This window comes from Leuresthes tenuis, unplaced genomic scaffold (assembly GCF_036924035.1).
Source record: "Leuresthes tenuis unplaced genomic scaffold, fLeuTen1.0.hap1 SCAF_6, whole genome shotgun sequence".
Taxonomy (NCBI): Eukaryota; Metazoa; Chordata; class Actinopteri; order Atheriniformes; family Atherinopsidae; genus Leuresthes; species Leuresthes tenuis.
In genome coordinates, this window is record NW_027325360.1 from 20,543,844 (window position 1) to 20,569,978 (window position 26,135).

General features: G+C 39.4%; 2 protein-coding genes across 3 annotated transcripts in view; both read right to left on the bottom strand.

The window, feature by feature from the left end:
• arb2a (ARB2 cotranscriptional regulator A) overlaps positions 1 to 11,568 on the bottom strand; it is a 137,279-nt gene extending 125,711 nt beyond the window's left edge. Inside the window, exons 1-4 of one of the 2 annotated variants that reach the window (XM_072388127.1) lie at positions 11,496 to 11,568; positions 10,693 to 10,833; positions 9,387 to 9,488; positions 5,012 to 5,112 (exon numbers count right to left, since the gene is read on the bottom strand). In XM_072388127.1, coding sequence (XP_072244228.1) covers positions 5,012 to 5,112; positions 9,387 to 9,488; positions 10,693 to 10,798 — 309 coding nt within the window. In that variant the 5' untranslated portion in view covers positions 10,799 to 10,833; positions 11,496 to 11,568. Of the gene's footprint in view, positions 1 to 5,011; positions 5,113 to 9,386; positions 9,489 to 10,692; positions 10,834 to 11,475 lie in introns of both variants that reach the window. The other variant, XM_072388126.1, reaches the window with a different exon arrangement.
• Positions 11,569 to 15,006: 3,438 nt separating this feature from the next.
• Positions 15,007 to 26,135, bottom strand: part of kiaa0825 (KIAA0825 ortholog) — a 111,377-nt gene continuing 100,248 nt past the window's right edge. Inside the window, exon 23 of the mRNA XM_072388128.1 lies at positions 15,007 to 15,477. Coding sequence (XP_072244229.1) covers positions 15,291 to 15,477 — 187 coding nt within the window. The 3' untranslated portion in view covers positions 15,007 to 15,290. The remainder of the gene's footprint in view (positions 15,478 to 26,135) is intronic.

The window sequence follows — 26,135 nt, forward strand, 5'->3', positions numbered from 1 at the left end:
AAAAGAAGAAAATCCCCCTGAACAATGCAGCACAACAAGAGCAGCAACAACAGCAAAGCACACTCAGAAAGAAAGAGACTCCAAAAATGAGAGAGAGCGTGAGGCGATAGAAAGGATGTTTATTTTAAGTCAGTCTTGTGTACCAACAGAAAATGTATTAAAATAGGTCCTATTGTTGTGAATTTGTGATCTGTCAGTCCGCGTGGGAAACAAAGAGAGAAAAAGAAAGACTGCCGTAATTCCCTTGAGGTCTCTGTCACTCTTCTGTCAGAGGAGAGAGAACTCTCCAGGGGAAGAGAAAGTTCTCAGATATAGACTGACTGACAGACTGTTTACATCTACCGTAGATATCCTTCCATCTCACTCCCCCTCTCCCGTCCCTGCTCTACTCATCCTAATGGCATCATAATGACCTCCTCAGGTGTTAACTGAGAAGCTGGCAGAGGGCTAATTGAAAGTAAAGTCTTGTATGCCACCTTGGGTGTCAGCAGTAGCGACAGATGTCTCTGCTGTAACTACCAGCCCTCCTGTCTTCTCCCTCACACCCTCCTCCCTCCCCCATCCCCTGTCCAATTCCCTTTTCTTTCATCAGCTGAAATCCACCTCACCAACTCCCTACAACCATTTCCATCCGACTGTGTCTGCTTCCTTTAACTCTACTCTCAGTAAAAGCAGCAGTGTTTTTGGAATGGAAACGTGATGGCAGTCAGTGACTAAGGGCAGACAACTGTAGAGGGACCCCGTAAGCTTCCAAACAAAATGGTCCACAGCTGTTATGGGACCTCCTGGTGCTTTGCATACAACAGCAAGGCCTGCAAAAAGGCTTCCCACAATGGTATGGAGGCAACATCTTATGACTGCTCTCTGACTTCTGACCAAACAAGAAAGATTAGATAAGTTGCCTGGTTTCCATACACTTGCAAAGCAAAGCTGGCGTGAACTTTCTGAGGAGCCAGAAAAAAGAAATGTGAATCAGACATGTTTCCATAGACTGGCTTGAAGTGAGTAAACTCATCTGCTTAGTGTTGCCAGAGTGGAGCAGCATAGGCTGCAAAGCTCGTGGTTGTATTTCAGTAGAATAAATACTTGTCCGAACTGGAAAAAAGGAAAGAGCTCTTCTTCAGCATTTACTTTTATCTATGAGACTATCTGGCCTCTTTTATCTGTGAGGGCGCCGGTCAGTCACGTGAGTTTACAGTTGGCTTGCACCGAATGGAAACAGCTGGTGAGTCCCCTCATTTTAATCTTTGACAGGTGTGATTTACTAAGAAGTTTCCATTCCCTGTCAAAAGTGGCGTAAAAATCACCTCAAAGAAGTTCCTTTCATTTATCTCCTTTAATCCACATCTGACAACCCAGCTAGTGATCCAATTAAAACAAAAAAAAAACATCTAAAGCAGAATATTTGAATCCTGCAAAGTTACTCATTTACTAAATCTCTTGATTGCCGGACTTTCAAAGGTTAGGTGGTCTGACTGAAAACAATTACATTCACCATGTAACTTCAAAACACTTTAAAGTACACAGTCATACAACTGGTCAAAAAGGTCTTAATCCTGAATGAGCTTTTTTATATCCCGTATATTTTACTTCGAATACTTTTATCAAAATGTATGCAGGTGTATAATGGAAAGTAATGTATTTATATATAAAAAAAAAAGCAAATGAGGTTTGTTTGAAACAATGTGAATCCTACTGCGCACTATTACAAAACCCAATCAAATAAAAGCTCTTCATGAGTGTATTTCCTACCGGCTACATCTCTCTACAAGTTTTAATCTAAGATAATGTTTCAGGTAAGGGAAAAAAAAAGAGTCGAACAACAAACCAAGTCATTTAAAAATGTGTAAAATGCCTAAGGTGAGGTAAAGGCTACGATATGAGCTAAGTGGTTATAAGTATACAACACATTGGTGTAATCCTGCCCTTCCCACTCTAATTATACAGACAGGTCACCTAATTCCACAGATAATATGACCTGCATCATTTTGGCAATCCATGTGAACGAGCTACGAATGCAGCTTTGGTCATTTGTGCATGTCTGTACACACGACATACAAGCTGTACAATAACCTTTTTCAACAATTTAATTATTAGAATTTTAAGCACAGGTCTATTATGCGAGTAGTCCATTAAAATCCAAATGACTCCAAAGTGGTCTCGTTCATTTGTACATCATTAAAGCATTTAATTCTTTGGCATTTATTACTTCAGCTATGTGGGCCTCCTGAGCCCTTCTAATGCCAAATGCTCCCTATATAAGAACATATATGACAAGGCAAACATAATTAACCCCAACTATGATAATTCTATGGCTGTTTCAAACTATTCCTCCACTGACACACGTATTGGTCCACTGTTGAAACACAAATGTATGTGTACACGTAATTATAGAACACATATTTTCTAAAACCCAGAAAAAATAAATTCATACATCCCAGGTACACTTCAGCAAGCCTTTAACCTTGGCAATATAGTCACAAATGTGACAAAATATCAATAATGTAGAAATGGGAAGACAAGAGGGAAAAAAAGATAACAGAGAGACTGCAGAGAATGTAAGACATAGAGAGAGAGCTTTCTAATTCAGCCATCTGGCTAGCTTTACCTCATTATAATATTCTGACTGTGTGTGTGTGTGCTTGTGTGTTTACAAATTTGTGACTGCCCTCCATTCGACAGATGCAGACAGAGCAGAGAAGAATCCTCATTTATTAACAGCTTAATAGAGCTCCATCTGGGCCAGACCCTATGCTTGTCTTCTATCAGATAAATTCATCATCAAATCACAGGAATTAGACTCCAACTGACACTTACACAGGCTGAGGTGACCCTGGTGTACTGAGCCACACCACAGAAATACTCTGCACTGCATTGCTGTAATGTCACCATACTCTCTGAGTACACACAGAAATATTTTACCATCTGCAAATGTCTCCACAGCATACCATGAATACATATCAAAAGTTCAGGATTTTATTAATTTTTTTTTTTTTGAGGATGAAGACATTTCACAGCTTGTGCTCAACCCAAATTTCATTCCATGTCTTTCTTTTGCTTGGAGGCCATCAGACCAACATCTTCCATCTCCCTTTTTTCCATCTTTCCCTCCATTCAGACGAGGATGAAGTGCAAATTGGACATCTGGTGCTGTGATGTGTCTGACAATACAGGCGCCACCCTCGAGCCCCCTCACAAAACTAAACAGACACACAAACACGCATGAACACACTGTGTAGTCAATGCAAAAAAAAGGGGTACTGTGAAGATGGAGAGACACTTAAGAAAGAGAGAGGGAAAGATAGACAAAGGTATGCATGAAGGGAGAACGGAGAAGATTTTGACTAAACATTCGGGGGAAATGAAGATGCCACTCTATTCACACTGCCAGGGGCAAACACATGCACCCACATCCTTGTGCCATCTCACACAGCTCCCAGGCTGAATGTAGCTATTTGTCAGTCTGTCTCAGCTGGTAGGCTGATAGAGCATATTAGGGTGTGTTGGGGAGCGGTGTTAGCCCATAACAGACTTGTCTGCATGGAAACTTACTCTATATTTACCCTCTGATCCTATACCAGTAACATGATGTGGCTATAAAAGTGATTTGGTTTGATTTGATAAGAAGGATGTGAGAAAAAACTAGAGACACAAACAAAGACAAGGAACTCAAACAAACAAAGAATAAGTGCAGATACCAGCTATGCAGTTGCAGAAATAAGTATTCAGGTATGTGTAGGTGACTCACATCTTTAAGCCAGTACTCAAAGAGCCAGAAGAACCAGCATAAGCTACTGTTACAAGTAGACTATTTATAAAGGGACAAAAACAAAGCATTTGAACTCGCCAAGCTGTGTGAAAGGTACAGTATTCCCTTTTTTAAATATTATGTGGTAAAAAATAACAAACGGATACAATTGCTTATTTGGATATTACATCTTTCTTCTCAACCAGTTAATCACCTACAGCACAACTCTCACAGTATTTGTTCTCATTACACAAAGATATATCACCTGGACTGACACCATTTCCTTTTTCTGGCTCTAAACACTTCTGTCATTTTTTTAATCCCAGGATGAATAAAATTAGCATACATTTTAATTGACAATTATTTGTTTCTTCCAAATGTTTGCCCCCCTCGGATGCCTGAGTTTAGTTTGTGTAAATGTTTGTGTGTTCTTTCAGGGCCAATGTGTTTCTGCTTCAAATGTTTGCCTCTCATCCTTTTTAGATGTTGGCAGATAGTGCCTGAACAGGCAAAAGAAAAGAGGGGAAAAAAGCCTTTACAGAGGATTGGTTCTCAAAGGAGCTACTGTATACCTGCATTAGAAATCATAAAAAAAGACCCAGGTAATCCCACAAACAGGTTTATTATTTTGCTTTGAACTTCAAAGAATGCACACAACAATTAAAAGCAACATAGTAGGGGATGTAAATAGAAAAAAGCTGATTACAAAAGAAACATTTGTCTCATCTAAATGCACACTGAATGTGGTGAAACTGTGGCAGTGAAGGAAAAGTGAACTTTAGGATGGTGTGGGTCTGGGTATGCTGTATGATGAAGAAGTTATTCAAACACAAAGAGCGCATAAAAACTTCACTCTAATCTAATCTGTAGCTGTTTTGTGACGTGGAGCCCTAAAGACGAATCACCTCAAATACAGTACAAACACACTATAGCAAATAATTCACATGGAGTCACATTCTATTCAAACCATTTTGCATGCATCTGCATCTGTAAAGTCTCTAATGTGTGTCATCTATCCCATGCTGCACTGGCATGACTAGTCGTGCAGTTGATGATTCGCTCTCTGTCAACACAGTAAAACTTAATACAGTGTTTCTTAATATTCTCACTTCAATAAAGATTTTCAAAACATTTGTTCCCTAATTCAGTTCCCTAAAACTAAATGTGGACAAAAGGCCACAACCCGGAGCAAACTAAATCTTACCACACAGTATGTATGTACTGACAAGGTTTTGGTAAACTGGTATAAAAGTAATGTGTTACCTCTCCAAGAGCTTCGTAGCGCTTCTGGTTCCATCGGTGGAGGTCCTCTCTGGCATTGAATACAAAGGGTTCGCCTGATTTTATATGTCGGAGCTGACCATCTGCAGGATACAGAAGAACGATGTGTCATAATGAGAGACACCCCTACATATGTGTTGCTGCTTGCACATTCAAAGGTGCATGCTAGAATAAGAATTTATGTTGTCCATCTTTTATTGATTTTTTTTTCCTCTGTATTTTTTTAATTCCTTAAAAAATCTGACAGGTACAAAGCCTATGGACAGAGCCACATTCCTCCAGAATGACTCCAACAGCCTCCTTGGTATTCTGGCAGGCTAATGCTTGCTACTTTACTCTGGAGAAAAGCCACAGTTCTGTCCCTGCCTTTCCCATCTGGACTTTCCAAGAGTACAGACTAAAGCAAAGGTTGTAAAAGAAAAAGGTGGGCTAGCATGTATAGGCCACAATGACCACTGTTCCTTTGAGAATGCTGACTGGGTATGAGCCAGTTATCGTAAGCAGCACACACAAACACAAATGCAGATGAACAGCGACAACCTAAAGGGACCAGGTGTGGTGTCGCTATGCTTAAAAAAGTGTGCTTAAAAAGTCTGTGAATTCTTACTAGTGAGCCACACCACAAAGGTCTTTAAAGCTATGCTTAAGTTCTCATACTTTAGGGAAATGAGAGGAGTTTTTAACACATGCAGGATTCACCTCTTATGAAACCGTCCTAATTCAGAAAAATGCTGTTCAGAAATGGTTCTTCTTTTGAAACAATAACCCTCATGTGGCTGTGGAACCACTACCTTTGCAATGAGCTCATCGATCCTGCATTTGACACTACAACACAATAAAACCGTAAATAGTGTTAAATTTAATTTTGACCTTTATGACTGAAACATTTGTTAGAGTAAAGCCACAAAAAACTCCACATACTTAACCTAAACAGCCAGGGGGCTCTCATACTTTCTCAATTACTGCACAATGTGAGGAAAACCCATCTGAGATATAAATAAATATCTTTGCGAGATAAAAGTATGCGTGAATGTCTTTTTTTTTTCTTCATTTCTTTCTAAATTGCCACCAGTTCACAGTTCTATCAATGTGATAAATCTTACATTATTCGCTCACTGTATATTAGAGCATCCGCTATCATGGATAGTTGTTAGAAAAAATGTAATCCTGAACCTCAGTTTGGTATCATGTTGTATTTAAAATACATTTGTGCCTGAGATGTAAAGCAAGAGACAAGTGAGAACTTAGTGTAAAAACACAGTGTACACACAAAAAGTACATTCAAGAAAATGAATTATGCATTCATGGAAGGGTTAGTATCTAAACACCACAACCTGAGAGGGGGAAGAGAAGAGCTATAATGAAAGGAGTGTGTGTATATGCATGTGTGCTCGTGAGTGAGTGTGTGTTTCTATCTGAGCATGAGGGAGGAAGAGAAGAAAGGTGAGGGATGTGTGTGTGTGTGTGTGTGTGTACGGATAGGGGGATGATCAGCTTCACTGTGTCCCCCAACACATCCTCTCAAAGGAATAACATTTTCTCAACTTTTCTCCTTTTTTTCCTGCCGTAATTAGCATTCTGTTCTCAATTTGGCCGCTTAATTAGGTGTACATAACCTTGGATTTCCAGTAATGGAAAACCGGAGGGCTGGCGAGATGAAGCCATCATCTTCAGTGATTAAGATACCTGCAAACTATTGTACACAGCCTCTTCTGTATTCACATCATTACATGGTCAAATTAACATTTTGGTTCCACCTGTCTCAAGCAAAGGAAGCAAGGGTGTAGCTATAGAAATGCCTTCGAGTCAGAGCGACTGGTAGCCGACATACAAGAAACATTGCCGGAGGGCCACCCTGGCTTTAATGGAAATGCTATCCTTCAAAAACAGGCCTGTGAAAAATTCACAAGACATACAGATTGGTAGGGGTGTGAGTATATGTCTGTGTGGGAGACTGGGCTTCAGTTGGAGATTCTGAACAGGACTGAGACACAGATAGAGAAATGCAGGGGAAGAGAGAGGAAAAGGAAGAGGAGAGACAGAAACATGGGGTAGAAGAGACGGAGAGTCTGAATGTGTTCCTGTATCCATGGTAGACTGAGCTGGGACTTGAGGGTGGGGGAAAGTGTTGGTGGGTGTTGCATAATGGTGGATACGGGCTGAGTCTCCATGTCTCTGTTCTTAGGCACAGCGAGGTTATGCAAATGTTCCGTCAGGCAGAGGGCAAGGCTGAGTAGGTTACTGACGGGCCGTAGAGTACACAACATGTCCCCCACTCAGCCAGCCAGACACTGACAGAGAACAGAGGGGATGAGAGAGACAGAGGAAGAGACTACAGGGGAATTCTAAGAGCCAAATCCTCCAGCACCACTGCCTTTCAAACTGTTCCTCTTCCTCTCCACCTGAGTTGATTAAAGCAAGCCAAGAACCTTCAGAGATATTTTATCTCAACACGCATAACTCTGCTTTGGGATTGGGGTTATGAAAACCAACCAGATCAAGTAAAATGTTGTGACCGCCAGAGCCAACGTAGGTCTGCTTAATTAGTCTGCACTAATCACTTCAAAGTGGATGTGAAAGGGAAGCAGAAAAAGAAGAACATAAGCTAAGCGTTCCTCTCTTCTTCCTGCTGTATGTTCTATCGTACCAATGCGCCGCATAGTGCTGCCCAGAAAATCAACATTTTTCTGGATTTATAAACCTCGTTGGTTGATACTTTTTTTTCTCTATCTAAATCATCTTGAATTTTTAAAAAAAACATCAAAGCAGTTCCAGCAAGAACTAGCACTGTGTAACTTCTGCAGCTGTTCACTTTGTTTTCACAAGAGAAGAACATCCACATCACGTGAACAGAATTATTCTGGCTGTCTGATGCTAAAGCCACGCGGTGTAAAAATCCACAATATAGCGTCAACTCAAACTGCTATGAGCGTTGAGTAGCTTTTATCTTTAACTTGCCATCACTGACAGAACTCTGACTGCTGCCTACTGCAGGTAAGACTCTGACTACTCATAAGTTCAAGGACTATCTCTGCAGCCCAGATATTGGCCCGCTGGGTGTGAGTTTCAGCCCATTTTGTCTACTGAGAGAGTTCACCTGTGTATGTAATAAAGTATCACTGAATTGAAATGAACTGAAAAGAAGTGAACTGAATTTAGTCAGAGGCTTTGTCAAGCTTTAATCTCAGCCCGTTTGTATTGTAGGTCTTTCTACCTTCACTTTGTCAGTAAGGGTAACAACATTCTCTTATCAAGCTGAGGTCAGGTGGCTGATATGTTAATCTAAGAATGTTCGATGTCTTGGCCTGTGGAAACCGGAGTTCTGTGGTCATTATCCACATGTACTGTGAAGCCTCATCCTCTGAGTTTTGCAGCACTGAACCATTGAATTTAGACAGTAAGAACTGAGTTCATTCTTATTCTCCTCTATCAGCTGTCACATCATCATCCTATCAGTCTTGTGTAAGGTCATGTTGGAGAATAACATATGGGGATTTTGCACTTGAAATAAAATTCCTTAATTGACTGATAAATGGGAATCAATGGGAGGTCCATCCAAGGCAGTTACTCTCAGGTTGTGACATGGTTTTGCAAGTACACTTTGATTAGTTTGAAAGGGGGAAAAGCTAAAAGTGAAATTAAATTAAATTGAATGAAAATGAAAAATATGAAATTATTGAAATAAAATAAAAGCTATTATGTTTCTACACATCTGCACATTATGATTGCTGTGGTTTGTTTATCTAATTTATGGAAATAGTGTCATTTCCTTCCCGGCTTAGATAGTTTTGTTTTGTGTGCTCTTTTGGCCTTGGCCCATCCTGAAGCTTACGAGTAAATAAACTTTCTTACTGGCAAATCTTAACTGTGTCTCTGTGGCTGCGGAAGATGGGTCATTTTCTCGTTATGTTTTGGCCACCGGGGCATAACACTGCACTAATTTTCTTTCTTTTTTTTTCTTAAATTAAGCAATCGCTGTAAGTTTTCACTATAAACAGTTATTGCTGCTGGCAGCAAGGGTCTCTTTCTGTATCTGTAAAAGCCTCAAACTGATCGCACTCAATAGATGGCTTCAAAGCGGATTACACTCGCCACAACAGACTTGTATATATACAACATTGTGGTGCCCACAATGAAAGACCATTTCTTGTAGATAGCCTCAATATTGCATTTGCAGTCCAATCTGCTGTCCAGGTATCTGTATACCTCAACCAGCTACAAAGTCAACTGAAAAACTACTGCTATAGAAGACAGCTGAATCTTACATTGTCTCCTGCAGTTTATTTCCAATTATCATGTTTGTTTTGGCCCCAATCCAATTCAATCTGTGCTATAAAGATCATATATCGGCACTTACATTCATTGAAGGCATAACCAAACTCTTCCAGTGTTTTGGGGAATGTGAAAGGAGGTTCATCTTTCTTCATTAGTTCATCTAAGTCTATTCTTGACAGCAAATCTGTGAAACAAAGAACAACAAATGAGTGAGAAAATCATTCACAAGACATTCACATGTTAATGCATCATGTTATTTTACAATCACTCTATCTGTCCATCATAACCTCGGAATATCTAGAATTCACACACAAATTTTCAGTTTTCCCTGTCATGAAGCAAAAGCACACGGCCCTCAAGTCCTCCCCAACTGCTTGAAATAAAAGTTCTTCATCATCCCCTAACCCGAAATTTCTATTAACAATTATCAGCACTTCTGAAGAAAGTGATAGAATTACAGCCACAAACATTATAAATAAAAATAATGTGAAAATACCTAACAATGGTTTATGATCGTATATGATGTGATGGATATATTTTATAGTTCAAGGGGTCTTGAGTTGTATCGAATGTGTCAATTCAGGTAGATCACAAACATTCTAAAAACACAGAATGAAAAGCAAAGCATATTTAAGCTTTAATAGTCCTTCTGATATTGTAATTACCACTATGAGAATGTTCCATTAACATATATAAATAAAATGGAATAAGCGGTATAATACACCCAATGCAAACAATGATTTGTAAATCTCATGAACCAGAACATATCAAACGTTGAAACTGAGACATTTTACTATTTTATTAAACATATTTGCTCATCTTGAATTTGACAGCAGCAACAATTCTCAAAGAGTAGGGACAGGGCCAACAAAAGGCTTGAAAAATAAGTGTGCCTAAAAAGAAGGTGCTGGAGGAACATGTTGCAACTAATTAGGTTTATAGGCAACAGGTCAGCACTGGGTATGAAAAAAGGGTTGCAAAAAACCCAGCCAAAAAAAATCAATATTGTAAGCCCGCGATCTTCAGGCCCTCAGGTGGCACTGCATTAAAAATAAGCATGAGTCTGGGTTCTGGACTGGCCCGTCTGCTGTCCAGACCTTTTACCAACTGAAATACTTGGTGTATCATGAAATGTAAAATACAACAAAAAAGACCCAGGACCGTTGAGCAGCTAGAATCCTATATCAGACAATAATGGGACAACATTCTTCTCCCAGAGGTCCAACAAATGGACATGCTTGGACGATTGATAAAAGAAGGCGGCATTATACACAGTGGTGTGTGATATGTGTGAAGATGAAAAAAAAAAAAAAAGAGTAATCTCATAAAGTGTTTTTCCTCTGTTTTAGAAAAACACAATTCAGCCCACAGTGACATTCATAATTAACCTTTGAGTGCAGTGGTTTTTTCTTTGTCCTCCTGGCCAGCAACCTGGGCCATGGTGATCCACAATATGTACAGGGCTGGTGTGGCAGCACCAAGATGAGAGAGCATGGGTCCTCCCCTCCCACAGATCACCGAGAGGAATTCTGTCACATCAACAATTGAAATGGGTAATGGTGAGAAGATGAACACGGTATGCTGGAATACATGTTGCGTTACGTCATATTTTAGCACGGCTAAGTCAGATACTTCGTCGTTTATTTGGCTTAATGGCAACTGGATCACAGCTTGCAGGAAATGTAAGGGAGCGGTACGTCAAAATAAAAAATATTTCACTTTACTAATGTATCCGGCACATGCTTCTGTCTGACAGCTGAATCCTTGATGATATCTACTCCTGTAACACAAATATAGCTAACAATAAAACTATTCCCCAGCAGTTGTGCCACACTGTATGTAAAAGCTAGTATGGCAGTAGACACACGTGCAACAACTGAGTTAATTAGGCACACGCTGCGAAATCGTTTCTTGCTTTAGGACAACGATGCAGACAAATGATATTACTAATATTTTCAACACACCCCACCACCCCAGAATGTCTCTTCATATTCAACAACTCGAACTCTTAAAACAAAAATCCCTAAAATGACTAAGTGCACTCGTCAGGTGAAGCCCCTACGAGAGGGAACAGTAGGATAGTCGTGTTTTTTTATTAAGACATTCCGTTCAAACAGACGAAATAGAGAGATTCTGCGAGAGGCAGCAGTTCATAGCAGATGCATGCATACTTTTTGTTCGACTCACGCACCATCAGTATTTTTGCGACTTTCCTGTTGCTGCTGCTTCCTTGAAATTTCTGAAAACAGGAAGGACTCTGAGCAGAACAGCGTGGAGTGCGTGAGGCTTCCGGGTTACCGGGGCAACAGACTGGAAGGGATATTTAAAGGCACAGTAGCACGACAAACACCGTGAACAGCCGTCATCGAATTGCTTGGTGAGGGAAGCTTGTTTGCACGATTACTGTACATTAACACGAATGGCATTCTAAATTTCTTCACTGCCTTTCAAAATTGAAAACTCAAACAAATAAAACGCATCTCCTCGTGTGAATGGTGCAAACGCATTGTTTGCAAAAGGTTCGTGCACTAACAGTGAGGAGGCTCAACAGAACATTTGCTGCTTTCACTAATTTGTGCTGGTCATATTCAATTACATTTACTTCAGTAGCATCTTCAATGTTGGCCCTTTAACTGTAATAGGGTGAATTATAGCAAAGTATGAGGTGTGATAGCGGCAAACCTTACAAAAATGTGCAATTTTTTTATACCGGTGTATATATATATATACATATATATATCCGTAATTATTTGCTCTCAGTGACATATATTAGTTGTCTGACATATCATTTTGTCGATTTTGACACAAGTTCATCAGTGTTTTCTAGGGAATAGCTGTTGTGGCTTAGGACTGTTCTCATAGAATTGAGTAATTTAGTTTAAAGCACTAAAGACTTCTAATGACTCTGCTCTATGAATTAATCCAGAAACTGTCACTTCCTACTCACAAGATTATTGTGTCTCTTTAGGTCATTTGTTGTAATTTCACAAATAAATGAATGAAAACATCAAATTTGCTACACAAAAGCTGTATGTCTTTCATTTGGATTTCCCCTAGAGGCGGGAAATGGCAGACTTGTCTTGTTCCTTCAAACAGAGTACCATAAATGCTTTGAAGGTATGCCTCCCAAAACAGACACATAGCATTTTACTATGACAAAGTGTTGTACAGTACAGTAAGGTTCAACTCATCTTAGCTTGACTGTTACATGCTTTGTTTTTCATGACATACACTACCATACCCTAACTAACGGCTGTTTACTATGTGCAACAAGACACACAACTTTGCTCTTTGCGTATTTATTACATTACATTGATTAGTCATTTATTTGCCTTGATTTACCAGGCACTTTTATTTGACACAACTTACAAGTCGATGGTTTGGAGCACAAGGGGCGTAATTGACCTCTTGGGCTAAAATTAGTTTTATACATTATTTTATAGGTCTTGATGAGCTCTACCAAATAGTAAAAAAATATGGCCCCAATAATACTCACTTTTTAAAATAAAGGCTGAAAACAAAAAGGTGTAAGTGAAAACCTTCAACTGAGTTTGGAGCTCTCCTGTAAAATTCTAAAAATGTCACTTATGCCCCTTGTGCTCCAAACCCTCGAAGTGAGGAGTATGGAGGAGTATGAAGTATGACGCCACTAAAACAGGTTGCAACAGGCTTTTAGTTCAAGAGGGTTTAATTATCTTTTGTGAATAATCTTAATATCTGAGCATTATGGAGTTCAGAGAAGTAAAACCATCTGTAAATCAATGTTTAGGGTTAATAAACATACTCACCTAATAATTATTCATGTACACACTGTGCAATCTGTGCACAAAAATGCCATGTAAAGTGCCGAGAAATGGCATATTGTGAGACTGATATCAACTTAAGTTGGCAAGATAGAGGGTAGGTGCTTGTTGGACCATGCAAGGGATTAATTCACACTGCTTTAAAGAAAACAAAGATGGCTTCCAAATCATTTCAAACATAGTTGGCCCAGATGTCAGCATTTAAACAAACATTTGACTCTCCCTTTTTCAATATGATTTGACTAAATCTTTCTTTGTATTTTGTATCTATTTAATCATTAAGTGCAATTCCTTAAACAATCTAACTTGCTGATTCAAGCCTGCACTGTGCACAGTCCCTTTATTGAAAGGGACTCAAACACAGTTGGGAAAACCTTCGTGGCTAAACTAAAGTCTACATGAGATGATGTTCTAATAAGTCATTAAATTAATTACACCTAAAAACAAAACATTTATATGTTAAAACATTGTGTGGTGGAGGTTCTATTATCATGTTAAGCTGATTTTCTGCTTCCAGCACTGGAGTCTCTGAAAGTATCAGAGGAACAATGAAATAGTAAGTTGACAAAGAGATTTTGTTTAATGTGCAATGCGTCACTTTGTGTCAGAAATCTGGATTTGAAGCAAAAGAAAGTCTTGAGTATTCCAACAAGAGAACAACTCTAAGAGAGTTACTGGCTCAAATCCCAGCTGAGGCCTTTCTGGGTAGAGTTTGCATGTTCTCCCTGTGCATGTGTGGCTTTCTCCCACCTTCCAAAATAAATGCATGTTAGGTTAACTGGTGATTCTAAATGGATCCTCTGTGAGAGTGCATTGTTGTTTGTCTTGCTTGCCCTGATGAACTGGCTCCCTGTTTGGGGCGCACCCTACCTCTCGCCCAATGGCAGCTGTTTGTTGTTGGAGGAATTTGTGATTGATAAAATACAAAGGACCTTATAATTTCAAAGCAAAAAATAAGAGAAAATGGGATTTGAACCAAGAGACCAAAGCTCTAGCTGGAAGATGGTCTAACTGTAATGCTTCCATGTTGCTCTATATGCTGACTCAAAGCTTGCAGTAGTTACAGTAGATACAAACAAAATAAACCAAATATGCTTCTACTATGGACAACTGTGGACAACTCACTATACTAAGAGTAAGTGATTTAAATGAAAGTTGATGTGACTAGTTATTTTTCATATGTACATTATGTTATCATGAGGCCTAAGTTTTAAAATGATTGTGTAGCTTTCATAATCCTGAAATAAAAGTGCATCATAGGATAGATTTTCATACGAAATAACTATAAATATAACTATATAATATACACAGATACATGAACAGGTGCTTAATCTGAGAGACCAGGAAAATAAATAAAGGAGATAAAAGCTTCTCTTTTTAAAATTTTATTGCAGAAACCGGTGTGCATGAAAGAACAGTTTAGCTAGCCAAATACACATATACACATATATACACAGACATTATTTCTATAATTGTACAAGCATATAAGTAAAGAAATATCTTACTCTAAAGAAGGATTTTTTTTTCCTTTCTCAAAGGAATTGTGGTAGCTTAGTAGCTGAAATGATGTTAAGAGGCCATTGTTTCAGTGGTTCAGTAGTTTGGGCTTTAGGTTTTGAACAGTTGGAAAAATATACAAAGCAGTCATGTTACACAGAAATGTTGTCTCAGTTTTTACAAAATAATGACTTTTTAAGGGATATAATATAATCAAAACACATATCAGGGTGGTTCCAAACCATCCTATTTGATGTTTTCATTCAGGAACCAGCAGAAAGTATGCTGACTCCTATGCTGTTACCCTCACTTCAACTACCTATGATCCCACAATCTCATCTTGTACCAGGGAAACAAATACAGAACTGATTTCTGCATATATGCTCCAAAAAGATTTTTAAAAAGAGTATCTGATGCAGCAGAGAAAAGCACAGAGAGTCTGTCTGAGGTGTGTGCATAAAGAGGAAGGCACCAACTCTCACACTCTTTTTGTTTCTTGTCCCTTCTCATGTTTTTTTTTATACACACACATATGCAAATTTTGCAGCATGTACAAACAAAATTGTACCCACGAATGTGCAAATGCACGCTCACACTCGCATAAACACACTGCTCCACTGAAAGCTGCAAGTGCATATTACAAGAAAACATTTACAACATGATAAAAATCCCAACTGCGTGGACCGTTATTGGGCAGCACTTTTATCGGATGGTTGTGTTTCCCCCTGGGTCCGCTTTGCTGGTGTCTCATCAGTTCCAGGAGGCTCCTGTGGTCCCGAACAGCAGCAGCGGCAAACAAAAAAGGCTTTCTGAAGTTCTTCTACCATTTCTTTCTCACTGTCTTCCAGCTCAGCATCTTCCTGCATATCCCACCTGGAGAGCATGGAGACACACAATTCCACCATTTTAATAAAATCAAATGTTTGCCAGGGTTAAATAAACCCAAATTTAGTAGAAACTATTGAATGTGTCTCATAAGTTTTTTTGATGTGTTGGGATAGTGCCATCAGACTAGATCAGATGTTAATTTACAATCCAACCATGACTATTATGTAAACCTTGCCACAAGTATTTGTTGTCTAAACTTTACTTAACAAATTGGCAGGAGACTGGATCTGTGGTGTTCAAACTGAAAGAGCAGTGAAAATAAAATTATTAATGCATAACACCGGAGTCATACTCAGGTCTCTCGGATAAAAGTCAACTTATTCCACAATTACTCCTCCTTGTTCGCTGGAGGATACTCACTAATGCGTTCTACCAAAAATGAATGTTTTTACTGTGGTTACTGGACTGTCTCGCACCCACTGCAGACCACCAGGGCTATTTTTCATGCAATTTGGGTCAGTATCGCGGCCGTTTCTGCTGGTGTCCTGTGCTATCAGATGTACAGTTTCGCCCTTATGCAAACAAGCACTTTGACACTTCCATGTTTCCCAACACAGGGACAAAAAGGGCGAAAAAAAGGTGAGAGTGGACATTCAAACATTCAAAGTGCGTAAGGAAAACTGAAATTGCTTCATGATCTCTGTATTTTCTCTTCTCTGTCAGGTTGATTCTTGCCATAGCAAAGTGATCCTTTAACAACTGCAGAACTATCCCTGTTTGGGTGACTAAATTTTATGGAGGAAATTGCTCCACACATCATGTTGGCTCTCCATCTTGCTTAATCGCTTCAGCAGTATGTCTCCCCATAACATTTTCTAATTCTTCAAGCTGCAGATGGGATGGAGGGCTTCATATGAGGACATCAAGGGAAGTCACGTTGTAATTCACATTCAGTATTTCAATTGAATCCTTTGACGAGTAACTGTGGTCAATCAAATCCATATGGAGAGCTGAAGGCTGTCTTTGAGCTGCCGCATTACACTCACTCCAAAGAAGAATTATATCTCTCTGACTGCAAATGATTGCATTTTCATTGCAATCTCTGAGTCTCCTTTTATCCTGCCCTCCCTCCTCTCAGATTTCTCGCTATAGACCATCCTCAAACATGTGCCATATAGTTGTGTGTGTGTGAGGTGTACATGTGTGGAAGAAGGCAAAGGAGGTAAAACACCAAGTACATCACACATATGTTTAATGCATACTAAGATTTGTGCCTCTCTTTCTCTCTTTGATGAAGTTCCAGCCTCTGTCATAGTGCATTTCTGGACCAATCAGACATCCTCTTTCTCCATTTCCCCACCACTCTCAGTATAGTAATTACCCTCTCTAAGGGGAGGATCCGTTTATGTAAATGTGCGTCCTCCCTCCTTATACAACTTTGGCCATTTCAACTTTGGATTTCTGTTTTACTGGGTAATTTTTGTGTCAGTTTCTCTCCATACGTCCATCAAAGTATGAGTGGACTGTCTCTCAAAGAAGACAGAGAACAAAGAAGTAATAGTGCAGGAAGACAAGTTATCCCTATATTATTTTTGAGTGACACAGAATTAAAATTGGTTCTACCAAATAACCATTATGAGATACAAATACTCACACAAACAAAACAATACAAATGTCACACGGTGTGCAAAATGAGAGCAGGAAGCGACTGAGGTAGAACAGAAAGCTGGGAGAATGGCAGCCAATAAAGGAGGGATGGAGAGGGGAAGGAAGGCAGGAAGGTACGCTAAAGGTTTTTCAATGTTTAATTTTCAAATAGGATTAAGCAGAATGACATTTAGCTGAAGGTTACAGGCTCAGCATTGTCTTAGCTGATATTGATATGCAGGAGGCGCCCTGCTTGTCACTGGGACAAACACTGTTGATGAATGAGAAGTCTTTCCCTAGGAAGGTGTTAAGTGCAAATTTGAAATGAGACTGAGGTAGAAGTGGAGAGGAAAAGAAAACACACACACACACACACACACACACACACTCAGATTGAATTACCACAATAGCTGCCATGTAAACTGTCACTAGATTATGTTTCCAAAAGTGTAAATTGCTCCGTAAAGTATGGGTTGCATATTTCTTGAAGCCGGTTGATCTTGTGCTGAAATGGAGCTAAAAAACACACGAGGTGCTTTGCTATATCTAATTTCAACAACAACGGCACAACAACATCTCATAGAAATGCATAAGTAGGCTAAAGTTGACAGTAACTTCACTGTATCCTCATTTCGGCAAGTTTTCCCCTAGAATTTACATCTTAATAAGGGAAGTCTTACCCTTTAATTCTTATGGGCTCTGCTCATTTCTCATGCATTAATACTGGAGCTGCTGACTTAGCTCTTCCTCTGAATACAGAATAGGACACACATATTAAGACTCATATATTTACAAGATTGATGCCACGGGAGATTGTCTCAGAGTGAGATGAAAAGGCTGGCTCAGATCTATTTCAGTGTGAACATCAGTGTAAGCTGTCCTAATCATGGGATGATGCAGACAGAAGACAGACAGCATCCATCCTGATTTTCAGCTGATAATCAGTAGTGATGTTCAACAAATTAATAGCATAAGCCTAGCTCAGAGATCATCAGACAATCAACTTACTAACTAAATCTTCCTCAAAACACAGTGCAAATGAAACCACTACAAAGCTCTGTCTCCTGGAGACAAAAGGTTGTAAACTCTAAGTAAAAAAAGTACTGCTCCAGAGTGAGGAGCAGCAAGTAAATAAAACAGACAGAGGTACAAGTGGAAGAAAGTGAGTGAGCACAGAAGACAGAGTACTTGAAAGATCATGGGAGACTGTGGCCAGTGGTTCTTTCTCCAGCTGTCAGCAGGCTGAGTGGTTTCTCTCAGAGTGTTGGGTGTTTGTGCTGCACAGGGTGCCCTGCCTGCTCTGCCACTGGGACCTCTGTTTGTTTAAAAGGTGCGCCTGTCAAACAGAGAGCACCACCGACAGCCAGACACTCAGCTAAATGACTCTGACAGCAGCCCTAATCAGAGGCTTTGCACATTGCCACAGGGCCTGGAGGATCCATCATAACCCAAGCCTAAATATTTAAAGTGCTAAACTTTCCAAAGGTCAGGTCTTTCCATGCATGCCACGGTGACATGTGTCACAGAAGTAGGACAAGAGTCACAAAACAGGAGAGAGACATAGCGAAATAGATACTATGGTTGAATGTCCTCTATAAACTTTGCCCTTGTGAGATGCACTTTAGTTTTACACCTTTGAAATCTGGTTACTTGAAGCAGGCAGGCGACATTCTCAAAGGTCATCTCATCTTCAAATATCTTATGAAATAACCAGTTAGAACCTTGGATTAGCGTGAGGGTTAAATTTGACAAGATTCTTTCTTATATAGTAATAAATTCTTGCAATTCACAACCCAAACACAACTGATAAATGGGTCTTAGACCAAACAAGACTCTCAAAATGAATAAATAGATTCATAGAAAAATAAGTCATTAATAATGATATTTCAAAAGTTATGGAGAAATAACACAAACTAGCTGGCTGAGAGCAGCGAGTGAGGAGTCTGAATCAGCAAAGACAAATAAACCTTTTCAACAAGGCTATCTGACCAGAACAGGGTTTGCAAACTCAAATAGCTGCTTGTTTTTTGGTCAGGAGCTTAAAGGAGTGCGGTAAAAGTGGATGGGTGTACAGTTGGTGGAGAGGTGTGTGGATGTGAGCAAGGAAAGTCTATCCATGTATTCATCAGACCCAGGGTAGCCGTGTTAAGTTATATTCTCTTAAACTTGGCTCTAAGTTCCTTGGTTCTACTGAAAGCAGAGCAGCGGAGGCTGTAATTTCATCCCAACCTACAGTGTTGATTCATAATAAGTGATAAAACAGCTCAAAATTGCGTGTACTTATGTAGAGAAACAGAAGGCATACCACAGTTATATGACAAACATAAAAAAAAGTTCATTTGAAATGGAAGTTGCAATATAGAAACCACTGCTGCTGAGGCAACTGACAAGTTCACAATACAGGGCAGGAGGTCATTTCTTTGACTCAATTTCCATTGAGAAGAAAACATCCAATTCAATTTAGATATGTGCCTGTGCGAGGCCATAAGCCAGAGGGAGATTGTAACTGACAGCCATTGGACAGCTGGCTGGATTTGAATATTGACGAGACAGAGACTTGACAGAAGGGATTATACTCTACCTTCTGACTTACTAGCTGCTACACTGATCCATTCTATTGTCAGATCAAGTCAATGTCAGATCTACAGTATGTCCGCATGGCGCGGTAATGCCACTCAGAATTAAACCCTACCTGAGATCCATCCCAATACGAACTGATGTCCACTCAAAGGCTACAAGATACTCAGCAAAGCAATGAGGACACAAACATGTAATATCAAAGTAAATCTATTTCAAACATGAGATGACAGCTTTTTCTGTTTAGTTGGTGTGTTCAATACACACAAAAATATATACAGAGATTACAATAAATCATGCATGATGATTCTAATTTAAATCTGATCCTACTTAATACTGTCCCTCTACATTTTGTTCAAGTTCTTTCTACTCTTGTAACCATTCTGAGTTAATAATTAAACAACTATATTTCTGCACACATCAGACGAATCAGTCTGCTTTGTGTGTGTTGTCGTTAATATGTTTGTATGTGTATGAGATTGGAGGTCAAACACTTTGTCATCCATGTCAAACCAGACCGATCTCAAACCAAGCTCCCACTCTTCCATCTCGAGCTCCGTCAACAGCAGGCTAGTCATAGAGTGCCTGATCAAAGGGCCCTGGGCAGATCTGTGAAGGCCCTTTGAAAGGACATCCACAGTTACACAAGCTGACACGCTTTTTCTTGCTGGAGCACATATGCACATCCAGGCTCAGAGGCATTCATGCACACACGTGCATCTGCAGAGGCACTCATACAAAAAACAGATTTCAAACACAGCATGGTATACAACTACTTTCTCGCAATGATAAGCCTGCATATCAGAGAGCACAAATGGCCTTTTCATTAAATCGCCACATGAAGCTTCCAGCTATAGGTTGAAGAGATAGAGATAGAAAGGGAGATAACTGGAGATAATTTTAATCAGCAAGAAGGTTCTGCTTTCAGGCCTGCTGTGTTGATTCTGCACGTCCTTCCTGCGTCTTCACTGGTTTTCTCTGAATTCTTGAGCATCATCCCGTAGTACAAAGACTTGGATGTTAGTGAATGGTGATTCTCTTGAATGTTGTCTGTTTCTAGGTATTAGCTCTGTGATGGAATGATGACCTGTCCAGAGTAGAAGTTGTCCAATGTCAGCTGGGATGGGCTCCAGCACCCAATGAACCCCATCAGGATAAAGAGAGAATCAATAAGGTATCGATGCACAGTACCAAGACAATAAGAATGACACTTAAAGGAAAAGCTCAGTCAATATGAAAAACTCCCTTACAAATCCTGCCAGTATGAAGAAATAATGAGTTTTTAGGATGCTTGTAGGCAGATTTTGTTACCTTAGCACAGAGAGTACATTGTTCCTCTTTCTAGTTTTTGTGCATATCTGAGCCAAGTGTCAATTGGCACCAGTTTTGTACTCAATGAACAGATGTGAGACTGGTCTTAATATTTCTCAATATAACAAAAAAATGGTGGACTGTTGTTTGATTTTAAAATAAGGGAGATTTTGATTTAGATTTATATCATTTTCTGTAGTGCTGGTGATGATGTGCAACATTTGAACGGGAATTTATCAGTGTATTTATTTTGAAAAGTAACTAAGGGTTATGGTTGTGTGCATGCCAACTGTGTTTTGTGGGCCAATCTTTCGGTTATGCAAGTTCTTTATTTCGTCTTCGATTTCTTTATTTCAAGGAATCAAATTTGTCATGTGTCCATATATGTCAAATCCCTCTGCAATGCTGTTTCTAGCTCCTAACTATTCTCTCCTGCCATTCTGGGGAAAGTTTGTGTAAATTTGCAGTGGCTTAATTACTGAATAATTTAGACCTAGCTCCAAATTATTGTAGACATTTCCATATTAATGTGTTTGCCTACTGGTTCAACATTTATTTTTATTGTGGACAGGAGGCTGGCGATTATCACAGCACATAGAAGTTGTTTGGGTATTTCAGACATCATTAGACTGCTTGTCCACCACTGTGTGACTGTGAGTACTTGTCTATGGGACATATTTTGGCACATTCCTGAGATGAACTTGCTGTTCTTCTGTGGCCTGGAACATATCAGATCTTGTTCCAAGAGAAAAGAGTGAAGGACCCTGGTGATGTTGGACAAGGTGAGGTCTAATTTAGAATCCTTGCAGTTTGTGAATGCTTTATTATATGCAGTAAAAATGAGGACAACAGAAAATAACCAAACACCTGCCAAGTCCAAACAACTGTCTGCTGGTCAATGCAGCCGGTAGCTGACTGCTTCACACAGACACTGAGTTCTGTATGCGCCCCAGAAGGTTGACAGCTCTTTGCTCCTTTTATCTTCCAGTCTGACCCTCCTCTCTCTCTCCACCTTGCCTTCCCTTTCTTTTTCTTTTCTTCCTCCTCAGTCTCCCAACTCTTTGGCTCTTGTTAGGAGCTTGGCTGAGAAGGCTGGCACCTTTCACTGAGACAGCCCTCCCGAGGAGGTTGTGACACTCAAAAGCGCTAGCATGTGTATGTACTTATATGTGCACATGTGTGTGTGTTCATGTGACCACACTTACTCCAACTACAGCAAATCACTACAGCAAGGCCCTTCATTAGGAAACCCAACCACCTTGGCATCTTTCAGCTGTGTCCTGTGAGTCTGACTGTCTGATGCAGTTTCTCAAACTCCAACTACGTGGGGCACAATAATTATTTCCAACAGAAAGCAAACAGCCTCCCCCTTATAAATCCCAAACAATTTATTCTGTCTGACCATCATTAATTAGGTAGTATTTCTGATCTAAAACAAAAAGTATTGTGATATGCATGTTTTTTTTTTATGTCTCACAACGATATCAGTTCTTCATCTCCAACTGCTGTAGCAACTTAAAGGGTTGACCCCCAACGTTGCAGATATCTGCTAACAGTGAAGTGTGTCATTGAATCTCCGGGATTGAAATCTCAGCAGAGGGAACCTTTCTTTCAACAGAAGCCTTCAGATGGATACAAGGAAGGAAATTTGGGGAAGGAGGGGTATAGATAAGTATCAAATTAATTTTAACAAAAAAAGCAAAAGAAGAAGTCTAGATATACAACAATATAAAATGCACACACAAATTAAATTAATTAATAAATTAATGAACACAAACTGCTAATGCAAAGCTGAAATGCAAAGTGAGGGCTAAATTTGCTGCACAGAATTCTGTAGACATCTGTAGATATTGATTTTGGACTCTGCCAGTGCCTGAATCTCTATGGTTTGCCTTCATCTCAGCTGTTTCCCTTTAATTAAACTTCCTCTCACTCAAAAATAGGTTTGGCTTGTTAGAGATTTAATTTAATTTACCTGCTCTGTCCCATAACAGTGCACCATCTGCCTACAATAGAACCACCCAGACCTACATTGTCCTCTGAAGTCTCTGCAAAACCTCAACTCCTTATTTCAACTTCTACTGCCACCAGATGATGCATATAGTCATGCCCTTTTAAAAAAAAAGCACAATTACTAGAGCCCCCCATAACACACAACCTGCCTCTGTGTCTTTTGTCTGTATTTGGGTCTTCTCCTTTAAACCTCGACACCAAATGCATGATATAACCCATGAATTAATGAACAAAGCTACCGATAGTCTTTAGATTTTGCCCTCCCTCAAACACAAACACTGAGAACAAGCAGTAATGCAAGCTCCCCACTGAACATCCTACAGAGAGGGGGGGTGTGTTATTTGTTGTTGTTTCACCCCGGTGTGCTACCAGGAAATAATCTATGACTTATTCAATAGTTTCACTTTGTTATTTGTGCACATATGAAGTAGAAACTCTACTAAGGAGTGTTGAGCGTTGAGAAACTGCAGCTTGCTCTCAGACAAAGACCTCGCTCAAAGACACTGATCTGGCAAAACTTTTGTTCAGACCAAGCTATATATAATTTCCAAGCCACAATGAATACATTTCACATTTCAGCATGAAATTTGTCTTGGCTTTGCTGCGTAAGTTTCTAGTATGAATGATTTCATGATAATTTAACAGTTTTGGTATTTTAACAGTACCTCTGACCCTTTACAAAACTGATGTGACTTAATAACACAAACTAACGGATCAAGGCAGCTTTAAACCAGCAAATACTGGTAGTGCTCTAAAATGTGAAATGTTTTGTTTTGTCCAAAGACTCTCATAGATTTAAAGAGAGAAATATACAGTCTTCAGATTCCTTTTGGAAAGGGCTGTCAGTAAGGCAAAGTGCATTAATACACTGTAGTGTTCACTTAAAATTATGTTAAACCTTCCACGGGGGGCTTTTAATAGTTGGCTAAAATGTTTTGCTGCTTACCCTATTGACAACAACAGATTCATTCAATGTCACTATCATATTAGATTAAACAGGTTCTTACCAGTGAACTGAAGAAGAAAATCCTATCAAAGCAATATTTTTATTTAATTGAACACAACACAAATACACGTGCGGAACAATTTGTGTCACTAACAAGCATCAGTTGGTCTTGAATCCATACTTAAAGCCATAATGTAAATCAAAGTCTAAAGGTGCCATGCATAATGACATTATTAGCTATGGACTCCTGCAGTTTTGTTGATCCTGCAATGAACTGATTAGTCCATGCAGGCATGATCTCACCTAACTATGTTGTGTATTTGTGTGTGTGTTCATATTAGTCGTTGGCTGGGGGTGTTCTGTTATTGTCTATCAGATCAGGGCCTTGTTCTGTCACCGTTTAAAACAGTTCATTTTCTACCATGCTAATGGCAGTTTTAGGGGGTTAAGGAGATAAATAAATCCTCACTGTCACCTCATTTAAAATCAAATGCCACTTAATTATAGCTGTATGTGTTTTCAAACACTTTGCATAATTTATTGTTCTGCTCCATCCTAATCTCCAGATCCTTATCATCTGCGCTCTGTTTTACCCCCTCTGTCCTTATAATAAAATTATAATGCCCTTCTTTTAGTTTTTCTTTCTCCTTCTTGCTGCCAACAGCAGTGTGAAAGAGATAAGGAAAGCGATGAAAATACTTTTTAAGTTGTGCCTTACCTTATAGGGAATCTGATCTATTGTCAGCTCACAAGATTATACCATGCATACATTTTACACACAGCCCTCTGGCAGTATTGCATTGCTTACAAACAACAGCTAAACAATGCCAAATGAATGCCAATTTCTATGAAAAGAACTTGGCAACATCACCCTTCAAGACCTGATTTTCGGCGCACATCACAAAAACACTACGGATACAAGCATGACATGCCAATTAGATTTCTAACCCTACATTCATGTGGTGTCAAGAAGTTTCTTCTGTTTTGCATTTGTACTGTACAGGTCTATTCTTCCGAGTCTCTGGAGAACAAATTGAGAGGCAATGTTGCCCTGGCACAAAGACGATCATGAAGAAAAGTGGGGGCACTAATATGCTACTTTATTGGCTAATACTTCCTCCATCAACACCAAAAGACTTAACATCTACTCAAAATTACATTAAACTGATACGTCTGAATATAATTGCATCTACAAATCAGATTTAATTTAGAGTAATTCGGGACATTAGTACACTGACAGCGACAATACATGACAAACAAAGAACAGGCAGAATTTATATCCATTGCAAAGTACTTGCAAATGATATGAAAAGTTTGGAAGAGAAAACAAATCTCACTGTACATTTTGAACAAATATTTTCCATTTGCCAAAATACACTGATTATATGGATCATTTCACATTCAGACAACATGAGACACTGTATAGCTGCAGCTGCCAAAAGGGAGAGCACAGTAATTGTCCAGCACAAACTGGATCAGAAGCCAGATGTGATCCTTATAATCAGTGGATCTGGAAAGATAAGCATTTTTATCCTCTAACTAAGTAAAACTGCAGTTTTAAATATGCAAATGAAGACAACATCAGGAAAATTATTAAAAGCATTCAACGTTCGCTGATTATGAAAACAAGTATAAATTTCAGAAGTTTCTTACTGAAAAGCAGAAAGTCTATAAGTAAGTTTTCCGTATGTAAATCCACAAGGATGGACACCAAAATAACATAGGGTATAAATGTTACATCTGAAATTGAACTCTAAAACTTAATCCTGACCACAAGAGTAATTTAATCTTATGGGCTCCAGCACTTTCTCCCCGAAAAAAGCCACCAGACTTTGCAAGCATGGCTCAGTCCTGGTTGTCACACCCCACAAGTTGAGTAAAACAAGTTAACGCTTATGCACACAATCTGTTACACTTTCATCAATGAATGTGAACTGGGAGCAAATGTTTTGCATACATATCAAGATGTGTATGAGGTCTACTGTTCCATAGACTCAGAAGCATTAGCTGCCGCTTTGTTACGGCCAAGAGGTAATGGATGGGAGGAGCATACAGTTGTGCATCCGCTCTATGGCCCTTCCATCCTGGACCAGTCAATGGACCAGACAGGCTGGGGCTTAGTTTATCACATAGATCCTATGGCTGGTCAGCACAGCAGTCCGATACAAGTCAATAAGAGGTTGCTACTTCTGAATATTCACTCAAGTGT